At 31.8% G+C, this 11,587-nt stretch overlaps 1 protein-coding gene across 1 annotated transcript in view; it reads left to right on the top strand.

Moving 5' to 3' along the window:
• Positions 1 to 11,587, top strand: part of LOC106467912 — a 38,716-nt gene that overhangs the window by 8,116 nt on the left and 19,013 nt on the right. Inside the window, exons 4-11 of the mRNA XM_013928298.2 lie at positions 857 to 925; positions 2,730 to 2,798; positions 4,789 to 4,893; positions 5,448 to 5,700; positions 6,653 to 6,868; positions 7,232 to 7,331; positions 8,785 to 8,896; positions 10,645 to 10,812. Coding sequence (XP_013783752.1) covers positions 857 to 925; positions 2,730 to 2,798; positions 4,789 to 4,893; positions 5,448 to 5,700; positions 6,653 to 6,868; positions 7,232 to 7,331; positions 8,785 to 8,896; positions 10,645 to 10,812 — 1,092 coding nt within the window. The remainder of the gene's footprint in view (positions 1 to 856; positions 926 to 2,729; positions 2,799 to 4,788; positions 4,894 to 5,447; positions 5,701 to 6,652; positions 6,869 to 7,231; positions 7,332 to 8,784; positions 8,897 to 10,644; positions 10,813 to 11,587) is intronic.

Raw genomic sequence — 11,587 nt, 5'->3', positions numbered from 1 at the left:
GCTGCCTTCCCTCTAACGCAAAGCTACACGAGGGCTATCTGCGCTAGCCGTCCCTAATTTAGCAGTGTAAGACCGAAATTCAAAACAAACAAACAAATAATTAGTTATGACATCGTTACAGTTAATTTTAGAGAAGAATAGTGTTGTTACATGTAGCAGCCCTTAAATTTGTAGTAGGAAAAATAAAAATAGTTGGTGTTTTCAATGTTAAGGTCATGTAAGAATAGTTGTAGACACACTGACACAATCCTAGAGCCACTTCCTAGAATCCCATTTTTTAATAACTTGCATTACATAAAATATTTTTTTGAAAATCAGGTTCCATTTTTTTTAAATCTGATATACACACGAGTAAAAAAGATATTAGTTGTTTGGAAGGCAGAATACAAGAAATGATACCCATGGAATCTTATTCTGATCAGTTTTGACTTACTTGTGACCCCCAACGACTTGTCGGCACCTCATGTCTAAAAGTAAGGCATTCAACCACAATAGTCATGATGGGTGTCTGAACTCAAATAATACATTCTTACAGGTTTCAAGTCATAAAATATTTATTTTAATGAACTAATTAGCATTTTTTACAACCCTGAGAAAAATAACGGAGGTTTCACAGTAAATAAAAGTTGCCGGAGTGAGGGTGTAATCCTAAAGATTTGTAATAACAAATGTGTAAACCCCCCATTTCCACCACAAACAAAATTCCCGTTTAGTAAAGTATTATTAAAGTGTTTCTTTATATGTTTTAAGCATGTGTAAAGGATTGATACCAGTTTTTACATACAGTACGTGTTAAAATGTAGGACTTCGTTAATTACATTTATAAATTGTAACAAGGCAGTTTGTTAAATTTCAGGTTTTTCTGGGAAATCCTCATTATCTTCGATTGTTTGGTACTTTTGATGGCCATGTGATTGAATTCCAGGTGAGTGGTGTTGATAAATACTAGTTTTTTAGCCATAAGTATGGATATTTTTATACACTAAATTTTTGAAGAAATCTTAATTCTTTAAAACTGTGGAAGTTTTCATTAAAAGTTTGCTTTATGAGAAAAACAAATATTGTTAAAACTTTACGTACAAACTCATCCTAACAATGTGTTTGCGAAGAAGAGATGAAATGTGAAGGGCTTATTGCATAGCAGCTAAAGAAATTAAAATTGTACTTATCTCCCGTGATAAATAAAAAGTCTGACTAATCACAAACAAATGCATTTAAAGCGTGTTAAGGCTGAAAAATAGAAAATGTTTAAAATAACTTAAAAAAAATAAAAGTGGCCTCAAGATCATAGGTAAAATCAAGAACAAGAATTTTAAAGATTTGTAAAGCAGTTTTCAGTAGATGTATTTGTAAACTCTGTCACAGTATCCCCCCCTGGTGAGGAGTTTGAGATGTATAAGAATATTAAATCAGTCCTATAAAATGAATATCTCGTTTAGCACTAGACTAGATTAATCAAATATGGTATGTAACAACTTAAAGGGTGCATTACTGTTAGTTGAGGGATGGTATGTAACAACTTAAAGGGTGCATTACTGTTAGTTGAGGGATGGTATGTAGAATGCACCCTTAAGTTGACTGTTAGTTGAGGGATGGTATGTAACAACTTAAAGGGTGCATTACTGTTAGTTGAGGGATGGTATGTAACAACTTAAGGGTGCATTACTGTTAGTTGAGGGTGAATGTCAGTAATTCATGCACATTGTTTTTATAAACAAAGACAGCTTTGTTTTTTTTTAATGATTCTTAAATTAATACTGTAGACTGCTAAAGTTTGTGAATGTCTTTTTGAAAGTCCAAGTAGAGTTTAATTATTTGATTTGAAATAAACAGTGATAAGACTTTCTATCAAAATCCTCTCTCTTTTATCCGTATGAACAGTTTTTATTACATCTATCTGTTGTTACATTTTACATGGATGGTAATAGTGCACAAATATATAAATATAAACCAAAACCAGAATTGGAAACCAAAGGATAAAAAATAAAATATATTTTTTATAGAATTGGCATCCAGTGGAAACTCTACTTGAGTTTAAAGGATTTTTTTCTACACAGTTTCAAGTCTTATTTATACTTTGTAGATTTTCAAGGGTTTTTGTAGAAATGAATTAGATAATCACCATTTATATTTTATTGAAAGGATTCGTACAATGTTGAAATTTTTTCTAAGTATAGAATAATAACAGAGGTTGCATTAAATCAAACTTTATCATATCATGTGTATTGTGTCTGTATGAAAAAACTGTAAACCAACATCTGGGCTGGACATAAAGGCAGAAGTTTTTACGCTTCACATGACACAGTCACTGTCAATTGAAGTTCTTTGCTTTCTCTATCAGTTTTTTTTCTTGTATCTAATGGTAATCTACCTAGACAGACAGCCGAGTATTAGGAAAAACCAGCTGTAGCCAAGCCAGAACAGTGAACAGACTCTCCAAATTGGATTGAAGGGAGAATATTTGTACACAGCTGTTTGTTTTTTTTCTTGTTTCTTGCCAATAATTGGAAGAAGTGCATGGAATTTGTAGTTACTAGTCAATTCACTACGCATTTCTTAAAACATGGCCTCTCTGATAATAAGTTCTCAAGTATAATTTACTAGTTGTTGTGGTTGATTCATCAAGATTAACAAATATAGAAATAACTTACCATAAGTAAGGAGATTTAATCTCTCTCTCTCCGAGTTCTAGAAAAATACGTAACATAAAGTGTAAATCTTTTTGTTAGGTGGATCAACCAAAAGAGGATACAATACAACTTACGTACGAAGGGTGGTGTGTGCTGCAGTGTGAAAAGGTTAGTTGAAATGTTTATAGAAACTTAAGAAATTGAAAGGTCTATTGACAGAAAAGTCATTATGAAACGTGTTTCAGTGTAAATGTTATAGGTAATTCTAAAGTCCATAGATTTCAGTCTTATAGTGGTGGCACGTATATATTACTTAATCATTCAAGTGTGCTTTGTAAACTGTGTTCAAGTGCCTAATGTATTAAAAGTGGTTATTTACATTTGACAGTTTGAAACTTGTTAATATTTGAATCCTATAAATGGGTGGTAGAAGACGTTAATTCACATCTTATAAGCTTTAAAAAGTTCCTTATACGTCACATATATCAATCTTTCTATTGTTAACTATATTTAACAAAAGGTTTTACTGTCCAGCTTCATTTCATTCTGTTTGACGTCCATAACAATTACATTTCTGTTTAGTCAATTATGATATCGTTGTTTTTAACTTAGCATTTGATTTAGTGTTTAATTTTATAATCAGTGTATTGGATGTAAAGAAAATAATGAATTTAATGATTTAGTTTAAATGTAGATGTATGAATAGTAATTATTTTGTTTGTTTAGTGCTCTAAAATTATTTCACAGTATTAGATTAACAACTCTCTGGTCTGAAAGTGAACAGCTCGTAATTTTGTTCCTTCTCATTCGTAGTTATACTGCTATTCTCAGTATGCTGCTTTAGAATTTTTCTTAATTCAGTTTTATCAAGATTTTCTTTTTTTTTTACCATATCCAGATGACTCACTGATGGTATTGACTATTTGGAGAATATTGTTAATACTGTTTTATGTTTAAAGGAAAATAGTGAATGGTTTATCATCTCTAATTGTTCTACGTTTGGGAATTCAGTATCATCCTTTCTTCTAAAGATCCATTGTTGCTGTTGTCTGAAACTTTTGATTCCATTCAGTAGAAGTTTGGTTCTTCGTACAAGAAACCATTTTATTTAGTGAGATTTGGTTTGTGTGCAGACAGTACCTTCAAACTGATTGTTTGTTTGTATGTGAATGTGTGAAAAGAGTGGTTGTACACTCTGTGAGTTCAGCTTGGTGTTGCTTTTACACTGTGTGTGTGAAAAGAGTTTTTCCAGCCTGGTGTTGCTTTCACACTGTGCGTGTGTATAAGAAGAGTAGTTGTACACTTTGTGAGGCCAGCCTGGTGTTGTTTTCACACTGAATGTGTGTGTGTGTGAAAAGAGTGGTTGTACACTCTGTAAATCCAGCCTGGTGTTGCTTTCACACTGGTGGCAGTTGGACTTTATTACTTTAAATTTTGATTTTCTGTGCAATGAAAGTCATCTGCTGAAGTTTATTCACTTAAACCAGACACAGCTCCAGTTAGGATGGTGTTACGTTTCTAATATAGTAGATGGTTTTTACCATATTGTTTAGAGATAAGGGTAAGGTATAAGAAAAGGAGTTTCTTTACGTATTTCCGAGCAGGGTGATAGTTAAAAGTTGGATAGCCTAGATGGACCAGATGGCTCCTTGTTATCCTTTGGAAATGAAATAGAGTAATATCTGAGATTTTTTTATCTTCATGCACAATCTTTCACTTTACTGTCCAGGTGTCTCTACTCTCCTTTCAGAATTAAATACTGTTACAACTTAGAATCATCTCTGTTTGCTTGTGTGTTTTCATCAGACTAACTCACTCATTAGATAAAAATCACCTTGTTTTTGTCTTGAAATCATATTTTTAGTTAGCGGGAAAAATATATTAGAGGCAGAAGGAGAAACTTTGAAAAAGTCGGTATTTATTCCGGTAGTTCACGTTCTGGTTCCAGATCAATTCGTACTTTTGTAACTTGCGTGACTAACCGATATTCACCAGTAAAGAGCATTGAATTTTAATTAATGTTTATAATTCAATGAATAATTAGAATACCTTTTTCTATACATATTAAAACATTTATCGAAACCATCAATGGTTTCCATTTAAAAAACAATACACGTTTCGGTGTTGCTGCTTAATACTTAACATGTTTATATTCTAGGTGTCAACAAATGATTCAAAGCATGACGTTCCCTTCTCGTTCATGTGTGCCTTAGAGGAAGGTTATTTTTCTGATATGATCATAAAAGCTGCAGATGGGAAAGAGGTACGTTTTGGTGCCCCAATTACTACACATCAACATATACTTAAAGCTGGGGAAGATTTTCTTGAGTAGCCTCAAAATGAGTTAGGCTGTTTGTTTTTATGCAGATATTTTGTTTGGATTGTAGATTGACTATTTAACTGTTTGTGTTTTGTTTCAGAATATAAGAACTGGTAATTGTATTTTTGATATAGATACTGTTTGGTCACTTCAAACATGGAAGTTGGCAAATTTGTAATAAAAAAAAATTACAAATAAAAATGAAGGAAGGTTGATGTAAACATAATCTCTCTGTGAATAAAATTTGGTTTGATAATTTATCAGTTTTAGTAATTTGATTATTTAAATTGAGTGTTGAGTTTTTTGTATGCATGATTATGAAAGTTTCCACCTGCTTTATTTTGAGACTAAGTTAATTTAGAAATTCGCTGCAAATATTTTCAACAATTGTAACTGTTTCATCATTTTTAAAATATTTTATTTTGTTAAAAAATCTAAATTTATCATCCCAATACAACTGGTTTTGTTTGTACAGAAAGTTATAATTTTTGCTCTAGTTTCTAGTCCACAGTACTATTCTGAACCTTGGAAATCCTGCGATCCAGTGGGACCAGCAACCCTGTCCGCTTCAGGGGCTCCCGGTAGACGTTTTGTACGTTACTTTGTATTATCTTTACTGTGAGTGTCTCCCAGCTGGTCTTCAGGAAGAAACAACGAAGAGTTGTCTGCAGAAAGTTGCCCACCTTCCTGGCTTCACCCGTTTCGGAGAGTTGTGTGAGCTGTTCTTGAAAAATGCTGCATTAAAACAACGTATGAAATATAGATATATTGATGTGTTTGATAGAAAATATAGTGGAAAACTTGCCAAGTTAAAATAATTTGATTGGTAAACACTATATATTACTATATTGATGTAATTGAATTGGTAAACATTATATATTACTATATTGATGTAATTTGATTGGTAAACATTATATATTACTATATTGATGTAATTTGATTGGTAAACATTATATATTACTATATTGATGTAATTTGATTGGTGAACACTATATATTTTTGTGTCTTATTTCTGACTATTTGTATGTTTAACCCAATGTGATTGTATACAAATCTATTAATATTTCCCTTTAGATTTTTTATAGAACATGAATCTCGTTTATTCAAACATACACACTTTTGTGTCTTGAACATTAATCTTGTTTGAAAGTAACAAATAATTATTTGTCATCCATTTCGAAGTTCATTGTAAACTTTAAAATGTGAACTGAATGACCAATGAGGGCAATTCATGTTTCGTAACTGAAGTACTTTATGGACATAATAATAATATTTCAGGCCTTTCGGTAAACCTGTAAAATACATGTTTTGAAAGTTTTCCTATTTTTCTTTAAGAAATAACCTATAAAACATATTTTTTTCTCCAACTTGAATGACGTATATATTTTTGTTTTTTATAAAAATTTGTTAAAAAGGGGACTTTGGACTGTAATGATAAACAAAATTTGATAAATTCCTTGAAAAAACATGAATTTATTTGTTCCAAATAATATTGCGATTTTTTGAGTTATTCAGATTGAAACATTGATTTGTTTTTGAAAGAAATTAGGCAGACAACCCATAATAAACGTTTGTTTGGCCAATGAGCTTGTGAAAGAAATTACATTTTCATGTTAAATCCTTTTTTTTTTTAATTGACAGGGAAGCCTGGTATTACTGCGTAATTTTTCTAATTAACATCCACTTTTTTCTGTTTTTAAAGAGATCATCAGTTTGGTAACAGACATGCATAACTGTGCTGGAAAGATTATCGACTATTTTAGTGGCAAGGGAGGGACACATGACGTTGCTCTTGATGCAGTTAATGGTCCCCTCTCTAGTAGTGGGGGTGCTAATGGAGCTGATGGGGACAACCTTGCTGCTAATCCTGCTAGACTTTGTTATATTGTCAAGCAGGCATTACGAGAAAGTGCAGTGGGTAAGCTGTAGACTGGGAAAGTCACTTTATTGATCAATTTTTATCTTTTATTTACTTGTAAAGAGTATAAATACAGCAAGTTATAGTACGTCTTTTTATTGTGATATCTTTATGTACTTTTGGAAAAGAGATACACTGAGGGTGAGTATTTGATACATTTTTTCTAACTTTCAAGAGATCTTCTAAGCTAATACTTGAAAATAGAGTAGATCAAGTTAGTGTAAAATATGTTAAATTGGAGAAGTCTATTTTAATTTTACCATTGGTAAGTTCAAAAGCTACATTTCAGAGAGGGCTTAATATCTGTTTAATCTTATTTTCTAGCTGTTTATGATTCTTGAATTGAGGAATTCTCTCTTTCAGCGGGGGCAAAGCTGCTAATACTTTGCGACTTATTTTCACGGAGAAATCACGAACTGTCGAGGGAAGAAAGACATGAAATAATCAAGTATTGTAAGTCTAGGTGAGCAGTGCTTCTAGCTCCCTCTGGTTATTTTCAGCATGTAGTTAAATTCCATGTTATTTTAGGTGTGAAGACAAACCTGAGCATTCTTATTGTTCCCGAACAATGACTATTCTCTGGTGGGTGTCATCCTGTTTAAACCTTTCTTTATTTTTAAAAAAAAGAGAAATATATTTTGGATTAATTTCTTAGTGGCAATCTTTTTTTTTTTCTTTCTGTGACTCATTTTGAATTTATTTTAATGTTTGTTAATTAAAATATCATCAATCTTAAATATAATTGTCCTTAGTGCATGATATGGGATAAACTAAAGCATGTTTAGATGTAGATATATGGAGATTAAGGATGACATATAAAAATGATTTTTGAACCTCACTACTTTATTACTGACCATTTCCAGCATCTTGAAAACAGTCATATGCCATAGTTTCCATAATAAAAGGCTCAATCATGAAACTGTCATGTCCAAAGCACCTCATACTTTCTTGAAAGCTTTCTGTAATCCATATAGTATAAAAGTATGATAGTTTCTCAGCACCCTTTTCATCAGTCTGATCCTATACAAATCCATAGGTGATTTGTCTGGCAACTTAACCAATATTTCTTCATATGGAATAGCATGAATACCTGTTTAATTTTCCAGCTGCTTACTGTATGGGACAGTTAAATGGATACGTCATGGAAGCACCTCTCTGTAGAATGATTAATATTGAAGCGTATCTTGATTTGATTGGAGGCATGTTGTTAAATAACTATAGATTATTGGTTATTATTTATAACTTTGTTTAACGCAAACTGGAATTTATTGAGACATTTCTATAAACGTAAATAAAATCATGACCTATATCTCCAGAATTTAACTTTATTAGCTCTATTTCAGCTTCATCAGGTAATGATAAAGCTGTAATATTGAAATATTGAGCTAATAAAGTTACATTTTGGACATATAGGTCTTGATTTTATTTCTGTTTATAGACAGATTATTAGTTTTCAACTATATATATGAAAAAAGACTAAATGTTACATCTTGTAGTATTTTTGTTAGGTGTTTGATCATGTATCTTGCTTCTGTTTTTTGAAATGTAAGTTTAGGAAAATGGTCTACTTGGTTATTTATTGTGATACATTTTTTAATGGGAGATTTAAGCAAAACAGTTTGTTTTTGTTCAGGCTGTTTTTTTGAAGCATCACAGTGCTAGATTATTTCTCTAGTATATTTACTTCACACTGTAACATGTAAATTGTCTTGAATACACTAAGTGTCCATATTTGTGATACAGTATTTTTACTTCATACTGTAACGTGTAAAGTGTCTTGAATACAGTAAGTGTCCATACTTCTGATACAGTATTTTTACTTCATACTGTAACGTGTAAAGTGTGTTTTAATCATCAACAACCTGATTAAGTCAATGAAATTATAAATTATGTTTCACGATTTTCTCCTTCTTCAGGTTACCAGTCTTTATGAACCAGCTTCACAAGCTTTTGGAAGTAATAAAACAGTCATTTAGTAACTTGTCTGGGGGTGAAAGGTTAGACATGGCACATTATCTAGTGCCAGAGGTAAGCCGATCGAAATTCTGGGAATTGTAAGAGAGAATACATTTTTCTGAAGTAAAAATAATTACATTTTAAAGTTAAAAGATTACTGTGAAAATTATCAAACCTTTTCATGAAGGATTAATTTAATTATTGTATTTTAGTTAAATATGAGAATTCCAGAACCCTAGCATAGGACTAACGTACAATCTACTTTACAATGTAGAAGTAAGTTGTAGTGTAAGGTATATATATTTTTGTAAGGTATATATATTTTTCCTAAATTCTAGAGTATGACCATTACAGATGTCTGATTGGTCATCAGAGCGGGCCAGGTGGTTCGGGCGCTCGTTTTGGCAATCTGAGGGTTGCGGGTTCGAATCCCCCGTCCCACTAAACATGCTCACCCTTTCAGCTGTGGGGGCGTTATAATGTGACGGTCAATCCCACTATTCGTTGGTAAAAGAGTAGCCCAAGCGTTGGTGGTGGGTGGTGATGACTAGCCACCTTCCCTCTAGTCTTACACTGCTAAATTAGGGACGGCTAGCGCAGATAGCCCTCGTACAACTTTGCATGAAATTCAAAAAAACAATCATCAGAGAGTTTCATAAGGGAATATCTCGGACATATGTTAAAAAGAAAAAAGTTAAAAATGGCACATTAAAATAGAAGTTTGAGATAACATTTCAAATACAAATGTTAAATTAAAGAAATCCCTAAAGTTTGAGACATGAATGTGTTTACTGAAGGGACTCTTCGATTGCTGCTTCACACTGTATTTATCAGAGTGGATGAAATAAGGTCATTAAACTTAGATGTTACAGAAAGTTTGAGACAGTTTAACCCACGTAACCAATGAATTATAAATAATAAACTGTTCCGGTTCATTAAAATATGGCTCATATATTGATTGTCTTTTAGGATTATGTTTCCATTATTTTTTAAACTTTTGTCTGGGCATGGCCTAGTGGTTATTACGCTGAACTGTGGATCTAAGAATCCATAATTTGTGCTCTATTGCTCCAAAATCTTAATCTGCACTTTGGGATCATGAGTGCATTATAAGTGTGATAGTCAAATCCCACTGTTTGATTAGAGTGGTCCCAGAGTTGGTGATTAAATATCTAAAACAAACAATTTTTTTTAATAAGATTTACTACCATCAGAATATACTCTGCTAGAATTTTACATTGTTTTTATATTATTTATTTCAGTGTAAAGTATGACCTTGAAATGTCCTTTAAATTTTGTTCTTGTCAAGATTGGATTCTTAGTTGTATTGCAGTCTCTAAAGATAACATCGTAATGCTCTTATATATATATATTAAAGATTTCTTTTTCACCAGAGGTGAAATTGACAAGAGAATCTGTGACCTAGAGGTCTAATGATTAGATAGATTCTCTTTTTAATTTCAACTCTGGTGAAAAAGAAAATAAATCTTTAATGCACATGTACCATCACTAAACAGTTGGTCCACTGTATAATATTGAATAATGAATTCAACGAAATGTCATGACAATATTCGCATATCTATATTAATTTAGGTTACTATATGGCGAAGTAAAACATACTCGAAACCCCGTAGATATTGTAATGCTTTGTTGTAAGTCAAAGAATTCATAAAAAAATAAATATTCAGTTGTGGGTAAGGAAATCCTCAAAGTGAAATGCTACTCTACAGATTGAGAATTTGTAAGGGAAATCTTACCCCTTTATGGTGTAATTTAATCTTGTTGATTGATATGAACATTTGTAACTTTTTTTATTCTAGATTGAGGAAATCCTGGACTCCTTATTCCAGTTGATAATTGAAGGAAGAACAGCGTTAGAAGAGATAATTGACTTGTCTAGTGGGTCTGGAGATAAGCCTTGTTGTTCTACTTCAGAGAGAGTTAAGAAGGGTAGTGTAGGTGAAGTTTTAAGTCGTTCTTTGAAAAATGTAAGTTTCTCCTTTGATTTTTAAACTCATTTGTAAATAGATTCTTGTAGATGTCATTTCTCTCACAATAAACCAATTTCTTTGACGTATATTAAGACCTCATAAATGATGTCACGTGCGGAAGTATTTAAAAACATGATAATATAAGTATAGTAATCATATAGATAAGTAACTCGAGAGAAACATATCTTTAAAGGTTTACGACGGGTATGGAATTGACTAAAGCTTTAGATACAGTATTTTCCAAAAGTTGTTATTCCTCAAAATTACTAAATATTATGAAACACTTAGTGGTAGAGTAGAAGTTATCTAGAGAAAGTTGTTTATTTATTTAAACATGTTTTTCTGGTCAGTATTAAATTACCAATTTTTTAACTTTTGGTGAAGAGTAGTTTAAAAATTCCTGTTGTCAAAATATTGAACTATTTAATAAATAGCTTGTATGTGTGTGTGTGTGTGCACTCGTGTGTTCTACTTTTCTCTGTACATGTGTTTTTGGAGGGAGTAAATGAGAACTGAAAAGATGAAGTTAAAATGGTAGACATGACAGTCCTGCTTTGTACGATGTATAATGTGGATCATATTAAAAATGGCAATGAAACAATGGATACAGTTTGTTACACCGATGCATTGTATCAACCTAATAAAACAATTTCAATGACGAGGAACTCACTTTGAGACTAATAATGGTTGGAGACGGCTTGAATGGGTTATGAAGAAAAACTTTAATATAAGTTTAACATAACAGCAAATGTACAACTTTTCGACAATGTTT

Source organism: Limulus polyphemus, unplaced genomic scaffold (genome assembly GCF_000517525.1).
Source record: "Limulus polyphemus unplaced genomic scaffold, Limulus_polyphemus-2.1.2 Scaffold2794, whole genome shotgun sequence".
NCBI classification, from domain to species: domain Eukaryota; kingdom Metazoa; phylum Arthropoda; class Merostomata; order Xiphosura; family Limulidae; genus Limulus; species Limulus polyphemus.
The sequence above is the reverse complement of the archived record's forward strand: the minus strand, read 5'-3'. Positions and strand labels throughout refer to the sequence as shown.